The sequence below is a fragment of the Dasypus novemcinctus genome, chromosome 24 (assembly GCF_030445035.2).
Source record: "Dasypus novemcinctus isolate mDasNov1 chromosome 24, mDasNov1.1.hap2, whole genome shotgun sequence".
NCBI classification, from domain to species: Eukaryota; Metazoa; Chordata; class Mammalia; order Cingulata; family Dasypodidae; genus Dasypus; species Dasypus novemcinctus.
This window is the reverse complement of record NC_080696.1, coordinates 42,476,099-42,493,945: the sequence shown is the minus strand read 5'-3', so window position 1 is coordinate 42,493,945 and position 17,847 is coordinate 42,476,099. Positions and strand designations below refer to the sequence as shown.

The 17,847-nt window shown below is 43.7% G+C and overlaps 1 protein-coding gene across 3 annotated transcripts in view; it reads right to left on the bottom strand.

The window, feature by feature from the left end:
• Positions 1-17,847, bottom strand: part of PPP1R16B (protein phosphatase 1 regulatory subunit 16B) — a 96,852-nt gene that overhangs the window by 52,203 nt on the left and 26,802 nt on the right. For 2 of the 3 annotated variants that reach the window (XM_058287084.1, XM_058287082.1), the window contains exon 2: positions 13,941-14,285. In XM_058287084.1, the coding sequence (XP_058143067.1) occupies positions 13,941-14,190 (250 nt within the window). In that variant the 5' untranslated portion in view covers positions 14,191-14,285. Of the gene's footprint in view, positions 1-13,940; positions 14,286-17,255; positions 17,366-17,847 lie in introns of all 3 variants that reach the window. The other variant, XM_058287083.1, reaches the window with a different exon arrangement.

Sequence of the window (17,847 nt, the reverse complement as noted above, 5' to 3'; positions counted from 1 at the left end):
GATGTGACTTGATTTGGCCAATGGGTCATCAGCAAATGTGATGCATGCATGCATGCTTGCCCTTTTGGAGCCCTGAGACCGTCATGCTGGATGAAGCCTTTGATGAAAGACTACATGGAAAGAGAGACCCAGCCATGCCTGCTGGTCCCAGACACTGACCAACCCACCAGCTGACTGGAGCCTCAAGAGTGAGCCCAGGTAAGATGAGCAGAAAAACTGCCCAATCAACAGAATCTTGAGAAAAAATAAATTGTTGTTTTAAGCCTCTAAGTGTTTTAGGGAGCTTTGTTATGCAGCAGTAGGCAACTGATGCAGCACACCTCTTGATGTTAATTCAACAGGAGGATTGCCGTTACTACCTTTGAGGTATCCAGGGAATTCAGGGTCCTTAAACCAAAATGCCTGTGTTCTCAGGTTTCTCTTGAAATACTGGGAACCCTGACTCCTTCCATAAAGATTTGGTTTCACTTAGCTTTGCCCATGTAAATGACAAAGAGATCATTTCTCTCTGTCCTATTAGCAGGTTTTAGGATTTAATATTTCTTTTTTATAAGCCTTCACTTCTGTCCTGGATGCAACTTCTGCAGCCCACTATAGTAGACAGAGGATGGTGTGGTGGGACCAGTTCTGTTTATTGGTAGATGGGATACATGTGCTGAACAATGCAATACTCAGAGCAGATTCTGGAGTGTTCTTCTGTTTTCTGAACTGCAGCCTTTCTCCACAAAGTTCTTTGATGACTCTGGCTTGTATGATTGTTGAGAGGTTTAGGATTAGTGCATTTGAAGAGCCTGTGTTTCCCTTTTTTGACAGATACACTGACCATTTTCTCATTCTGTTAGAAAGGAAATAGTCCCTAGAAGCCAAGGTCCCTAGAAGCCAAGCAAAAACAAGTCATACTAAAAATATCTCAGCTATCTTATTGACAGAGTCACCAGCCTGCAAAGTATCAAAAATAGAGAAGAAGTCACCCATCAGATCTCCTACGGATACCCTAAGGAAATGCTGGTTGAGTGTCCTGGTGGTTTGAGTTTGGGGAGTTCAGCCAACTGAAACCTTCAAGATGGCATCACCTTTGGTGATTAACGAGGGTTTGTCAGCCCACCAAAACTGATTTCTTCTCCCAAGAGTGGTCTCAAACTATCCAAACTTATGAGGCTGCTGCATAAAACAATGCCAGTTTTACATGAGAAAGAGAATTGCCTTGCATGCAAGAAATTCATTTAAGCATGGTCAATTCATTCTGTGTCTGTAGCTAGGGAGCCAAATTATCATCACAAGGTTGCAAGGAGATACATAATCATCGTGTTTAATGGCATTACACCAAGATGGACTGATGTCTCCTTTTTCCACAATCAGTTTGTCCTTAGTAATGGGATGGTAATCTTCAAAGTAGTTGGTCACACTGTCCTTTCCCCTGGACAGTATTTAAATAGCATTGCTCATAAATGATCTCCTAGTCTCCTTTTTCTAGGTACCTATCCTATAACAACATTATCCACTTTCAAGTATATTCATACTGTGCTTTCTTCAAAGTACTTTGCTAGACCATGAGCAACAAGATGGCCAGAACTCAGCCTGTCATATCTATTAGCCACCAGGGCCAGCCTGATGATATCTAGACTGGGTTCCATGAAGATCTATGCTCAAATCTCTGCTCTGATCCATTAGTGTTTAGTTGTAATTCAACTCCCAGAGAGAAATCTTTTTCCAAGTCTCTGTAAAGAAAGAAGGCTCTTTTTTTGTTGTAGCAAAGACCCTTGCTAATGTTCCCCACACACCAACTACAAATGACAGTAAAGTGATTCTGAGTGGTTTTATTTCAGTTGAACAACTATCCCCAATGGCTAATGACTGCCTTTGATACATTAATAGGAAGGGGTCTCCTAGGGGTATACCCCAAGACTCTGTCTTTGGCAATATCCGTTCAATATTTTTATCAGAGACTTGGATAATGGCCAGGAACTGTGTTGTCTGATACACCAGTCTCTAACCTAGCCACATTTGACTATTTAGTTCCAAATTACTTTAAAATGAATAAAAACTTCAGTTCCACAGTCATCCTGGCCATATTTCAAGTGCCCAGTAGCTACGTGTGACTAGCACCTGCTGTATTGGACAGCACATTTTCATCATCATACAAAGTTCTATTGAACAACACTGTTCTAGAAGGCAAATGCTCATTGAATTTATGAATGGCATAGAGTAGGAATTGCTGGCGAATATTTTATTTGAGGTAGACATATTTAATTATGGCCTGGCCAGCATCCATTTTCTCTCCTTCTGGTAATAGCAATCCAATTTTCCTTGGCATAGGTACAATATATCCCTAAGTGTCAGTCCATGTGTTTTGGGAGGAACTGACTACAGAGTGGGGCATATGACTCAGATTGGACCAATCACAGGATTCCCTCCCCCGCCAGCCACTGACTGGCTCAGAGACAGATATATAACCAATCTTAGGCTATGAGACTTTGGGGGACTTTTTGAAACTGGGACAGTTGGGAAGAGAAATTTGTTCTATTTGGGGTTGCTAAAAGAATAGGATATACACTTCAAGATGCTGACAGTTATACATCCAGAGACATTTTTTTGCAGTTCCCTGGATCTACATGTGCCTGAAACTGTCCTACCCTTAAACTTTTCGACTACACGAATCAATGGATTCCCTGTTTTGCCTAAGTTAGAGCTGGATTTTTGTCACTTGTAGCCCAAAGTCTTAATTTATCATTCAAGAATCCAAGATTATTTGGGCAGGTAGATATTGGGCTCAAAAGTCATTAAGAGACAAAAATTAACTGTGTGTCCAGGATGATTTCTGGAACTGGTAACATTCTGTCCCTTGACTTGTGTGCGTGCGAGCTGGTTACATGGGTGTGTTAGGCAAATAAAAAGGCAACATGTTCTTTTCTGTGTGAAAAATATACTTCAACAAATAGTTTTGTAAAACTCAATTGCATAAGGACAGGAAGGAGAAGTCCTACCTTCACTAATGTGAAACTGACTTGGGGATTTTAGTTTCTTAAAAGCACAGTATGAGTCAACAGTGGCTACTCAAAAAGCCAGTGGAAACGTAGGCTGTATGAATAGATGAATTCAATTAGAATGAGAAGGTGACAGTTCTGTTCACCCTAGCGTGGGCCAGATTAGACTTTGGGAAGGATGTAGACAAAGTAGAGCATGTCACAAATCTCAAAGTCACATCTCATTAAAGAATGGTAAAATGGTAAAAGAAACAGGAGTCGTTAGCTGAGAGAAGAGATTTTGGGCAGAAGGTGAGGATATGGACAGGATTAGAACTCTCAGGTTCAATGAATCACTGGAGTGTTGAGATAACCTGATCATTTTACCATTAATGTTTTTTTCCTACAAAGAAAACCCCAAAAGAACCTATGGAAAAACTGAGACTAAGGAGAGTTTGGTAAAGTGGCTAGACATAAAATTAATATATAACAACCAAAAGCCTCCCTGTACAAGGAAAAAACAGGACTGCTAAGAGGGAAAATATCACAGCTTTCCCAAAGGACATAAAAGAATACTTGCCTAGTAGAAACAACGTAACATTTGCCTGCCTGGGAAAACTTACTCTGATAAAGATATGTTTTGTCCAAAATAATTTATTGGGTTTTACTATATTAATTTTGAAGAATCTAGTTTTGAGTTTTTTGGGGGGAAAACTTGACCAAATAGTACAAATCTTATGTGAATAGGTGAAAGTAATCAAGAACATTTTGAAAAAGAAGAGCAAAAGGAGGGACTTATTCTATCATGCATTTAGTCACAATATAATACTACAAGAATCACAGTCTGTAACCAAACAGATTGTTGGAACAGGACAGCTTGGAAAATTACTCTTCTTCATAGCTGAGACTTTACAGGTGGCATTGCAAACTCATGGGGGAAAGGAGGATGGTGGACTATTAAAAACAAAAGAGAGATAACAGATTTTCATTTACCACCTTATACTAAAATGAATTCTAGATAGATTACATATTTATTTACATAAGACCATGAAAACCTAGAAGAAAATATAGGTTAATATATATCTTCCACACTGTTAGATAAGGAAACTCTTTAGAGCAAGGGTCAGCAAACTTTTTCTGAAAAGGGCCAGAGAGTAAATATTTTCAGTATTGCAGGTCATTATGGTTTCTGCTGCTACAACTACTGTGGTTATATCAGGAAAGCAGCCAAAGACATAAACGAATGAGTGTGGCTGTATTCCAATAAAACTTTATTTACAAAAACAGGTGGTGGGCAGATTTGGCCTGCAAACCATAGTTTTCTGATGCATTTTAGAGGAATAAAAGCGAAGAACAAAGCAATGGGAAAAAAAGCAAATATCATTAAGTTTGACTACATAAAAAATTAAGAACTCCAAGGCACTTTAAAAAACCCTACTATGGGGAAGTGGACTTGGCCCAGTGGTTAGGGCGTCCATCTACCACATGGGAGGTCCGCAGTTCAAACCCCTGGCCTCCTTGACCTGTGTGGAGCTGGCCCATGCGCAGTGTTGATGTGCGCAAGGAGTGCCCTGCCACGGTGTCCCCCCACAGGGGACCCCCATGCGCAAGGAGTGCCCCCCTTAAGGAGAGCCGCCCAGCGTGAAAGAAAGTGCAGCCTGCCCAGGAATGGTGCCGCACACACGGAGAGCTGACACAACAAGACGCAACCAAAAGAAACACGGATTCCCGTGCTGCTGACAACAACAGAAGCGGATAAAGAACACGCAGCAAATAGACACAGAGAACAGACAACTGGGGTGGGGAGGAGAAGGGGAAATAAATAAATAAATAAATAAATCTAAAAAAACCCACAAAAACCCTACTATGTACAAAATTTCTAAGCAAACACACACACATACACAGGCAAGCTCTGGAAAATATTTACACCATGCGTGATAACAAAGGGTTGAAATCCCTCCATTTTTATTGTTTTCTTCTCTTCTTCTCCCTTCCCCCCCATAAACACACAAGTATACACAAACACTATCACCGAAATCAATAGGAAAAAGAAGCATAGTAATAGGGAAAAATGGACAAAAAATAGACAATTCAGGATGAGATATGAATGACCAGTGAGCTTATGAATAGGTATTCAATCTTATTAACAGGTAAATTATATGCAAATCAAAATAACAGGATTATTTTCTGTGTAATATAAATCAGCACAGATGTGTTTTCAGTGCTATCATCCAGTGTTGATGTAGAAGGCAAAGGTGAGGTGGACCTGGTACCTGCTGGCTGCTGAAGGCATAAACTGATATAACCTTTCTGGTGACCAAATTAGCATTTTCTATTCAAACCTTACAGATGCTTATATCCTCAAATCTAGTGACCCTCTAGGCATCCACCCTAAGTAAATAATCAAAACTGTGGTCAAATATTCATATTCAGTGATACTCACCATGGAATAATTTATAGTAGCAAAAACAGGAAACCACCTCAAAATCCAGTAACAGGAGAGTGGTTACCTAAATTACAGTATATCTAGAGAGTGGCATAGGAAGTAGTAATTACAAAGCTATTTTTCAAGACTGTACACAGGTAAGGTAAAATATTTGACTCCTTGGCCGCTGACAGTCCTTCCTTCTAGAAACCTTTCCCTCTCTGGGCATGTGAGACTTCACACCATCCTAGTTTTCTACCACCCTGGGAGATGATACCTGGTTTCCTCTGTCATCTTCTTTTGGGCTCAACATCTAGCTATTGGAGTGTCCAGGGCTTTCTCTTGGGCCCGCTTACTTATTAACTCATAGTCTTCAGCATTAAACAGATTGCTTTTGTATGTTGACAACTTCCAAACTTTTATTTCCATCCATGATATCTCCCCTAGACCCAGAAACACACATTCACCTGCCTCCCAAAGTTCTCCGCTTGGATATCGAAAAGGCATGTCAATGGAGGCAGTCCTACAGAACTCTTCCCACTCTCCAAATCTCTCCTCCCTCAATCTCCCCAGTCTCAAACTATGGCACCAATATCCACCTACAACTTCAAGCCAAAAACCAAGCAGTCATCATTGAGTCTTCCCTTTTGTCACCTGGCACACAAGCCCTGTTGGCTCTTCCCCCTCATTTCTCCATTCGCACTGCCAGCACCACAGATTCACCCAGGCTACCGCAGCATCTTCTTTTGAGGCCTCCCTGCTCCCACTCATGCCCCTGACTGTCTTTTCTCCACTTGGTAGCCAGGAATAGCATTTCAAAATGCGTCTCTCATCATACAACACCCCTCTTGAAACCCACCAGAGGCTTTCATCTCAATCAGGTTAAATTTTCCTGTCTTTCCACAGTCTTCAGAGGTTAACATCCTCTCTACCTCCCACCCACCCTCTTCTTTCTGTCCTCAAGCAAACACCTAGCTAGTTCCCACCACATGCCCCTTACCCATTTCCTCCAGATTTCCATGTGGCTCTCTCTCCACATTTAGGGCTCAGCTCAAATCACCTCTTCAGACATGCTCTCTTTACCACATCTTAAGCAGTTGCCTTCCACCCCCAGTCCTTCTTTATATAATCCTTTTATGTTCTTCAAAGCACATAGTAATGCCTAATTTTGTTGAATTGACAAGTGGATTTTATGGTAAAATTTATTTTTGGTGTTTTGTTTTTTTGCATTATTTTTTAAAAATATACACACACTCACTTTGAGTTTGTGCATAGATATAAAGAACTGAAGACAACTAGGTTGGGTATCCAACCTGCCCCTCCAGGTTCACCCTTCTCCATGCGAGGGAAAGTTGGACTACATCAAAGACATCCTTCCACTCTGCTTTCCAGTTGGGTCTGGTAATGGGAAGCATCAGCAGAAGACTGGAGGACAGAAGGAGCATGAGGTAGAAGACACAGCTCCTTCCAGCCCTTTCCAGGCTCTAGTGAACTTGCCCTCCCATTCCCTTCAGAGCTAGAGGTCATAGTAGCTCCCCAGTTCTGTTAGTCCCAGGGGACTGCACCATTCCTTGTTGATTCTCAAAGCATGGTTCTCAAGACCCCAAGGGATCGAGGAGGTCAAAACTATTTTCATATTAATATAAGATGTTATTTGCTTTTTTCACTGTAGTAACATTTGCACTGATGGTGCAAAAGCAATGGTGGGTAAAGCTGCTGTCACCATGGCAGAAACAATGCAGGGGCTCTAACTGCACTAGTAATCACTGTGTCCTTCACTGCATTGCATGTGTAGTAAAAAAAAAAGAATCAATGCCAGTTCACTTAAAAATGTCCTTGATGAAACAGTAAAATGTATTAACTTTATTAAATCTCAAACTTCCAGTACATGTCTTTTTAATATTTTATGTATGACAAAATGAGACGCATGCATGAAGTATGCTCAATGTCACAATCTACAGAACTCACTCCATGGTTTAAATTGTGAGCTAAGCTGACCCCTTCTTTCATGGATCACCATTTTTACTTAAAGAATGACTAACAAACAATGGTTATTCAGACTTGAGCACTTAGCAGACATGTACTCTAAAATGAACAAAAGGATCCTCTCATAACTGACAGTATTTGTTATTAATGATACAATTTGAACTTTCAAGTGAAAATCAGAATTTTAGAAAACTTGTATCTGCCACCATGAGCTTCCAGCTTCCCAAGTAGTTGAAGATTTTTCTGAAAAGACTGGTGATGAGATTACCATAATTTTTTATATTATATAATGAAATGTGTCAACATTTGGAAGAGCTGCATAACTCAGGGAACCAAAATTTTCTAAAAGACTAATACATGACGTTAAAAAATCACATGAGTAAAAGCCATTCAAAATGAAAGAAGATGGACTTTAATGTAACAGAGTAAAAAAAGTTAAAATTTGATGTATTTTCAGATATCACATTGCAATTAACCTTTTTAAACTATCACCTGTTGAGTTTGGATGTGGTATCAAAGAACAGTGACAATTATCTAAAAAGGTTATTAAACTATTCCTCACCTTTCCAACTATGTATCTATATGAGATAAGGTTTTCTTCATTTAATTCAATCAAAAGAACATACCACAGGAGATTCAATGCAGAAGCAAATAGGAGAATCCAACTGTTTCTATTAAGCCAGATGTTACAAAAACTTGCAAAAATATAAATTAAGGCTTTTTTTTGCTTTTTTTGTTTGTTGTAGAAAGTATGATTATTTTAAATAAAAATATCTATGTTAACATGTATGGTGGTTTTAAAACATGTTCAAAATTCTTTGTTTCTTCTCCCTTCAAAGGGTAGAACTTAATTCCCCTTCTCTTGAGTGTGGGCTGGACGTAATGAGTCACTTCTAACGAACAGAAGATAGCTGTAGAGAGGATATGTGACATCCAAGCCTAGGTCATAAATGGCACTGTAGTTTCCTCCTTGCTCTCTCTCTCAGATCTCTTACTCTGAAGGAAGCCAGCTGCCATCTTGGGAGAATGCTCAAGCAGCCCCCTGGAGAGGCTCATGTGGCAAGGAACTGAAGCCGACAGCCACGCAAGTGAGCCATCTTGGAAGTGGATCCCACAGCCCCAGCCAAAGTTTCTGAGAGATTCTGAAGTAGAACACTCAGCTAAGCCATTTCTGGATTCCTGACCCATAGAAACTAGGTAACATAGTAAAGGTTTGTTGTTTTAAGCTGCGAAGTTTTGAGCTAATCTGCTATGCAGCCAGAAATAACTAGTACAACAGTAAATGGGTTTATTATTTTTAATGAATTGATAAATACATATTTATTAGTATTAATTTCTAAAATGGTAAATATCAACAGTAGTTATAACTCAATTAAATAGACGCTCATAGGGGGTTCTCAGTTTTATTTTGGAATATAAAAGAATTCTGAGACCAAGATATTTAAAAACCACAGCCCTAAAATCCTTTGTAAATTACCACTTCATTAAATTCTCTTCAAAATGTCCAATTTGAGGGCATCGTTTGCTTCCAACCTAGACTCAGACTGATACACAATACCAAAATATTATCAATGGTTGTTGCTGTTCACTGAGAGTGTGGGTTTATTTTCTTCTTAGTGTTTTTCTCAGTACTTTAAAATTTTTCTACAAGGATGCATTATTTTTATAATTAGAAGAAAAGAAATTTCCCCCTTCAAGGTCATCAAAAGCAAAAGTCAGAACCATGTTTCACTTAGATGAGCCAGTGGTTTGCACTGGGTCCTGCAAGCCCAAGTGTCTGTGAGGCACCTCGAGGCCTGCGGAGAGGTTTGGGGGAAAGGAGAGTGGACAAGGTTCTAGCACCCCCAGTCCACCTTAGCCAGAATAGCTCTTCGGTCTGTTTTACATATTGGATTTCTGTATATTTCATTTAAAGAAAAGGTTCCACTGCTTTAAAAAAAGTTTGAAAACCATGAGAACATCTGGAGAGTTAAATTTAGACTACAGAAGAATCACAAAAATTGTTTTGAATGTGAATGAAGTTTCCAGGAAGAGAACCTTCCACATTCTGAGAGAAGAACCAGGGAGGCTGAGTAAGGTGGCCCTGGAAAGAAGGGGCAGCTACGGATGAGGGGCTTATGCAGGGGCCCCCAAAACAAAGGGCCCAAGAGGCCAACATGAAGACCAGGATCCACAAGGCCCAAAGAAACACAAATCAGTCACAAGTAAGGGCACCTCCTGGTTTTCTAGGAAAAGCGAGAGCAGGAGGGGCTGGGACTGCCTGGAAGTCAAGAGCTGAACCACGTTCGAGTCCTCAGCCTGACGCTTAGAACTTGTGAGACCTTAGTTAGGCAAGGGATGTAGCTTCTCTGAGCTTTGATTTCCTCATTAAATAAAATGGGGTTCGAGAATATAAAATGGTACAGCCTTTTTGGAAAACAGTTTAGCTGTTTCTTAAACAGACATAAATTTACCATATGATCTAGCAATTCTACTACTAGGAAACTACCCCAGAGAAATGAAAATGTATGTCCACACAGACTTACACACAAATGTTCTTAGAAGGATTATTCATAATAACCAGAAAATAGAAACAATTCTAATGTTCGTCAACTGGTGATTCCATGCAGTGGGCAATGGCAAGAAGTAAGGTACCATCAGATGCTACAGCCTGGATGCTCCTCAAAACATCATGCTAAGTGAAAGAAGCCAGTCACAAGAGATCACGTCATGTGGTCCCGTGTACACAAAATGTCCCCAAAAGGCAAGTAGAGAGAGGCAGAAAGTAGACTACTGGTTGCCTGGGGTGGAGGTGGGAAGAAGGGGTGACTGATAGCAGGTACGGGTTTCTTTTGGGGATGACAGAAATGTTCGAAAACTGGATTGTGGTGATGTTTTCAGAACTCTGAAAATGTACTAAAACTAATTGAATTGTACATTTAAAATGGTTACGTTTTATGATATGTCTATTAAACCTCAATACTGCTATTTTTTAAAATGAGGCTTGAATTTCTACCTCGGAGTGTTGCTGTAAGGATTCGCTGAGCAAAAAGCACATACAGCAAGCTACTGGCACAGAGTACGCATCTGATAAGTAATAATATCCATGGTAATTGGAATAGATAATAACTATCGACTATGTAATGTGGAATCATAAATGATGTAGAATAACAACTTTTATCACTTCCACAGAGCTTACCATACCACTTCAAATTTATCAACTCAGTTCAACCCCACAACTTCAGGAGGCAGGTGTATTATTATCATGCCCATTTTTACAGATGGGTACACTGTGGTAATTTTCCCAAGGGTGCACAGCCAGTAAATGGTGGAGCTGGGCTTTGAAGCTGAAGGAGCAGGACACCACGGTTCTAAAGGGGCACAGAAAAAGTTCCTATATGGCTGCCTGGAGGAGGTGACACTGGAGCCAAATCCTGAAGGACTGGAAAGTTAGTCAGGAAAAGGTGTTCCAGGCAGAGGGAACTAACTGTGTGTGCCATGGTGGGAGGTAAGAGGTCTCAGGGCACCTCGGAGGAGCCTCAAGGAGCTAGAGCTGGCTGAGCCCTGGGTGGTGCTGGGCAGCAGGAGCGGCGAGTGAGACTCAGGCAGGCTCCAGGTCAAGGAAGGTCCCTGGTGCGGCGTTAGCCTGAGAGCGATAGGGAGCCAGAGGGGGAAATTCAGTGAGCTGCCCGAGCTGCCTTTCCCTTGGAACGACTCACATCCCCCAGGCAGGCAGGGAGGTGGGGTGAGGGACTGACTCAGCGCTGCTGTGAGCCACCCCACGCTCCCATCCCGCTCCGAGCAAACGCCCAGCAGCCTCCCAAACACCAGCTCCCGAGCAGGCAGAAGCCGTTCCCAGCCATCTGGGAGCAGCCGGCGCTGTCGTGCTGCCAGGGAGCCGAGCGCAGCCGGCGAGATGCGCGATGCGAGATGGCGGCCTCACTCAGCCCCCCACCCAGCCACCTGTGGACCCCAGGGCCCCCCTCACCCCACCCCACAGGCTGCTCCCAGCGCTGGGCTCTGACTCCTCCACACTCTCCTGGCGTCACTAGAAACAGGGGGCCCAGCATCTTCTCATTCGAATTTAACACCCATATCCTTCCATCCAGCTCTTCCATTTCTCTACATCTGTTCTAGATAAAAATTTGCTTATGTGCCTAAAAGGTTCACTGAGGCAAAAGCAAAAGTATCGAAAATACCTATATGCCCATCAAAAAACAGTTCAAAACATTCTCACGTATCTGTACTATAGAACACTGTGCAGCCGTTAAGAAGAATGACACAGATCTGTATCACTATATATAAGCAGGCATGGAAATTCTCCAAGATATATTGGTGAGTGTCAAAAAGAAAGTTGCAGGAGAATGCATCCAGGATATCATCAGTTAGGTAAAAACTTAGGGGGAGAAAGAAGAAAAAGAAAGAAAGAGAGGGGGAAAGGAATAAAAACCTGGCTCTATGTCTCTTCAAGTCCATAAACATGTAGGTAAATGAGAAAAATGCCTGGAGGGAAACAAATCAAACTAACACTGTAATGATCACAGGAGGGAGGGAGGGAGGGACGGATGGACAGACTAACTTCACTATGTACACTTCTTTGTTCTATTTTTCATTGTGTGGTTCTTTGTGTATTATTTGGTTCTTAAAAAGATGAAACAAAGTCTATATTAAAAAAAAATCACAGAGAGCGAAAGTGTGTTAAAATTATCACCGTGTTGGTGCAGGATTCAGGGAAACTTTTCAAAGAGCTGTCACAGTCAGGAGCCTATCTCATTCCTGTCACACTCCCTTGAGGGCAGGCATTCAAAACCCCACTTCACAGATTAAGACACTGGACCCAGAAGGTGAAACAAGCTGCTCAAGGTCACATGGCAGGGCTGAGGTACCACTGGCCCTTGGACTCCAAGACCAGTGCTCTTTCTAAGGAGGTACATGACACACTCCAATGGGTGGGACTGGGCAGGGGGGCCAGAGGGAGGCCCTACCCGGGGTAGATGTTCTGAAGCAGCACAGCCAGCTCAGAGGCTCAGGGAAGGGATACGGGGTGTTGTCAGGGGAGGAAAAGAACTGATGAACTGCCGCCCCCAACAAAAATTAGACATCATGATGTGCCACCTCCAGAGTGGGATGGGGCTGCCACGTCACTTGGCAAATCGCACGTGGGAAGGAGCCTCTCAGGGCCGTGTCCCCCGAGCCTGAGCTTTCATGCCTTTCTTGTGGGGGCGCTCACCCCAGGCTCTAGGCTGAGGTTGTTTCTGGCTGAGTGGCCCCAGAGATGCCTCTCTGCCCGGTTCCCAGAGCCCTGTGTAGCCAGGATGAAATTTGAATTGTGCTTCTGAGGGGATTCTAAAAGCTGAAAAGCAACATGCATAAAAACCCAACACCCTCTTAATGCCGTGAATGCTACCACCTCATTTTTCTTGTCCTGACTGCTTTAGCATGAGCTATCTAGAGGGCGTGTGGAGGCAGGAGGTCAGAGGGACCCGAGGCTGCAGAGGAGAATACGGGCGCATGCACAAACCTCAGCTGTGTAACGAGCATGCTCAGAGGAGTGGGCTTTGGCCAGATCATGGGCCCTCTAATCATTCTCTCAGTGGGAGGCAAACCCCAGAGGCCAGGAGGACAGTGACAAGAGCTTGGATCTGGGAGGTCAGATCCTGTCTCTGCCATCTTGGTCAAGGTTCTATATATCCCTGGGTCTCAGTTTCCCCATCTGTAAAATAGGTGTTATTATACATGTTTTTTAGGTATCATGATACCTGGATCAAGGGATACATAATATAATAATAATAAAATTAAAATAGAAGAACTAGAGGGTATCAGTAAATCTGGAAATCGATCATGTGTGCATATGTGTTCACATTATTCATTCTCAACAACATAGTGTATACTCATAACATTTCCAGGGTTTATGGATGCCTTATAATAATATCAAATAATGAAATAATATATAATAACAATATAATAACCATGCAGTGTGAGGGACCATGTCCAAGGACTTCACAGGTGTTATCTAATTTAATGTTTGCAGCAAGTCCTTGAGGTGGCTGCTATTAGTGTCCCCATCTTACAGATGTGGACACTAAGGCATGGGGAGCCAAAGAGGCATGCCACTTTGAGGCCCAGGTAGATGACCTTCAGAGCCTCTGCCTCCCCTAACACTCCACACCACCGGAGTCTGCAAGGAGCAGCACCCGGACAGCTCCGTGCCTGGGGCTGGCACAGAGGAGGGGGCTTCAGAAAGTCCTCTGAGCCCTGAACTCTTGGAGGAGAGAAACCAGGTCTGACTTACTCACCACTAGACCCCCACGTCCAGAATGGTAAGGGCAAGCCGCAGATTTTCAGGCAATATTTGAGGGAAGGAAGGAAAAACTATTACAGCACTCACTAGCCAAGGCTGGGATTCATGTTCCCAAGAAAAATGTCTAGGATGAAGTGCAACGCCTTCCCCAGGGCCGTGCTTCCTAAGGCTGAGGGGCCACCTGAGCTCGGGCTAGAGTTTGCAGACCCACCCGGCAGGGCCTGGGGTCCAGGCCCCAGGGAGCAAGGCGCCCGCGGCCGGCGCGGGAGGAGCGGGCGCGGCCTACCTTCCTCGGCGTCGTTGCGCAGGGAGGCCTCCAGCAGGGCCACGCTGGCCTCGAAGGACACCTTCTTGCGACGGACGCCCGTGCTGCGCTTCCGCTCATGCTTCCGCTTGCGGTGCTGCAAGTCCTGCTCGTACTGCGCCCACTTCTTCAGCTGCTGGGCCCGGCGCTTCTGCGCGGCACGCAGCCGCTCCAGCGTGGGCACCTTCTCCAGCAGCTGCAGCTCCGTCAGCAGGTCCACGTGGCTGGCCATGGCCGCCGCCTCCCCGCCCCGGCCGGGCTAGCACAGAGCGCCGGGGGCCAGGGCAGCGCGGGGGCTCCTGGGGGCCTGGGGCCTCATGGCGGGGCCTGCAGCGGGGAGAGAAGGATGGGTGCGCTCGTGAGGCGGGGTACTCCGCACCCCCTATGTCCCCCCACCCCGTGTTCAAAGCCCTTCGGAGACTTTCCATCGCTCCTGGAACAAAAGCGCAAATCCCTCCAGGGGTACCCAGGGCGCAGCCAGGAGCCCACATGGCTACACAATTTCAGTTCAAGTGAAATAAAATAAAGACTGCAGTTCCTCAGCCACGTTTTACGAGCATAAGCGGCGCGAGCATCTAGTGGCTACCAGACTGAGCGGCACAGAGGCAGAACATCGCCGCCGTCGCAGGAAGGTGGATCGGGCAGCGCTGTTCACCGGCGCCTCCAGCCGCAGCCACAGGGGCTCAACCTCCCCGCCTTCTTGCAGAAAGCGCCGGTGGACTCTGAGGATGGGACTGGGGGTGCTGGAACCAGAGAGGGCACAGGCAGGCTTAGCACGTGATGGGGGGTGGAGGGCGGCTCAGAAGCCAGACAGGCTGGAGCCATCGGGCTATCCAAACAGAACGTCCTCAGGAAAGCGAACGTCGGACACGACTGCTCATTATGGGATGCAAGTTGTTAGGGAGCCAGGAGGGAAGGACCGGGAAGAGACCAGAGGATATAAGGGTGGTTTTCAAAGTGTGGTCTGGGAACCCTAGACCTTCCAGAGGGTCCACAAGGTCAATACCACTTTCATAGCTATACTACGATGTTATTAGCCTTTCCAATCTCATCTTACAAGTGTGCCGAAGCTACACTTGATATTGCAACAGATTAAATACAGAAGCAAGTATGAGGATCCAGCTATCTCCTATTAAGTCAGACATTAAGGATACCTGCAAAAATTTTAAATAATGCCACTCTTATTAAATACTTTTTCCTTTTGGAAAATAGTTTTTTCCCACAAAAATGTTACATATTGTAATATGAATGTTATAGTTTACAACATAATTTCATCAAAATGTTATATGTTGTTATAACACATAAAAGGTTTATTTTTAAAAGAATTGATACTAATTTTTAAAATTTGCCAGTATTAATTCCTACTATGGTAAATATTGATAGATGTGATCCACATAAACAAAACCTCTTTGGGGTCTTCAGTTTAAGAGTAGACCAGGATCCTAAGACCAAAAAGCTTAATAACTGTTGAACGAACGTGACCTCGACAATCTTCGATGAAGTTTCTCTCCATGGATGATCTTAAACAAAATCATACCTCCTGCTCTCACCAGTTCTTGGACACCATTAGGTCAATGAAAGTTCAGATTTTACAGACAATTGGTGACCCCTGTCACGTCAGCCCAGAACCCACGGGCTCTCAGGCACGGAGGGAAGGGGGTTGAAACAATCACATAAACGTCTCTCAGCTCCTCTTCCCCACCTAACCTAGTCACCACCCACCATTTTCAGGGTGTTCCAGGAGTACAAAGAGCTGGCAAAAAAAAAAAGTTACAAGCAAAGAGAGGCAAGCTCAGAGGAGAAGGAAAGAGGAAATGTGAACGCAGGCAAGGCTAGTGGACACTTGAGGGCTGCTGGCCTGGCACACGTCTGCATCTGAGTAACATGGAAATGCCTGCTATCACAAGCGGATCAGGATATCCTTGGGCTTCAGGAAGTGACTGTTTATCTCCCTGTTTCACCCCTGCCTCCCGGGCTGCCCTTCCTTGAGAGACAAAAGATCAGGGTTCGGCCTTAGCCCAGACCCTCCTGTGCTCAGGTTGTATCAGATTCTTCCTGAGGTCTCTCCCGGCTCTGAGACTGGAAGATAAAGTCTGGAGAGGCCAATTGGGCAAGGGTTGGTTTGGCTTCTCCTGGGGCAAAGTTCCCAGTAGTCCAAGAAGGCTTGACCTCAGGCATAAACATAAGACAATAGGCTCAGCAGAAACAAGCCAACTGTCTTTGGTTGTCTTTTTATTTTGTTTTGATTTTTTTTTTAATACCTTGCAAACCTTTTTTCAATTAAACTTTTTTAAAAATTTTGACATGATTGTAGATTGACATGCAGTTGTAAAATGTAATACAGAGAGGAACGGATATAGCTTGAGTGGTTGAGCACCTGGTTCCCATGCATGAGGTTCCAGGTTTGATCCCCGGTACCTCTTAAAAAATACTAGTAATAATAATAATACATAGATCCCATGCACCCTTAACTCAGTTTTCCAATGGTAACATTTTGAAAGCTACAATACAATATCATAAATGGACATTGATACAATCTGCCCATATTATTCAGATTTTCCCAGTTTTCCTTGTACTCATTTGTGTGTGTGTGTTTAGTTTTAATGCAATTTTATTGCATGTGTAGGTTGGTGTAGCCACCACCACAAGGATCCCTTATGTTGCCTTTTCATAAGCACACCCTTCTCCTTAACCTCCTCGCCCACTCCCCATCCCTACTCTTGGCAACCACTAATCTGTTCTCCATCTTTATACTTATGTCATTTCAAGAATATTATGTAAACAGAATCATACAGTGGATAACCTTTTGGGATTGGCTTTTTTCACTCATCATCATTCCCCTGAGATTCATTCAAGTTGGATAACCAATTTGGATCCCCAAGGATGACAGAGGGCAGACACAGGCTAAGAGGGAACTTGGCAATGTTCAGAGTGGCTGACCGCAATGGCTGGAAGTCTGGAAGCCAATCCCCACAAACCTGGCTTGAACAGAAGTCCTGGGGGCAACAGTGACCAACCTGTGGCTGTGGCCAGATTTACCCAGAGAGCCTCCTGGGAACCACATCACAGTTTATTATGTCTTTGTTTTGGTCCACATCATGTTTTATAATATTTGAATTTATTGCCAACATTTAAAACTTGGGAGATTTTATACCCAAGATCAGATTTTCAGTTTCTCTTAGAAAATCTTAGGGCTCATGTGGCAAAATTCAGCAGGCACAGAATAGGGCTGTCCCCTTTGATGGGGCACATATGCTCTAATTTACCACAGTCCCCACTTCTCCCTATTACTCTCACCTCTCCTTCACTAATTGGCATCACTTGCTTGCTCCTATGATCATCTGAGTTTGCAAGCCCTATTCTTGGGCAGAACAAGACAACCACCTCCGCATATCCAGAGGTCCAACCTGCACAAGAAAGAATAGTCTGTGAGTCTCCCAAATGCAGAACAGGATCAAGCTATAGGGAAGCACTTGTGCACAAAGTGGAAGAATGGAACCCAACTGCCAGAGATATCCAACGAGCAATTTAACAAAGGCATTCATGGTTTTGACTGCCTCCAGAGGTGGCGAGCTCTCCGTCACTCACAGGAGAATAAAATTTCCACTGATGCCAGACCAGCCTAAGTATTCTGTAAAGTTTCTTCCAGCCCTAAGATCCTGCACACAGACTTTGACTCATTTCTTCATTAAGTATGTACTGAACACCTACTAAGTGGGGCTACCAAAAACACACTAAAAGTGAAGATCTTACTAAATCACTTACCCTGTAAAGCACTTGATCTTTTTCAAAGAACTTCCTCAGTCATCATCTCAAACAAGGGTTTCCCTAAATACGGAAAGAGAATCCACCCCAAGGTAATTCAGGCATAAGGCTTTATATAACATGT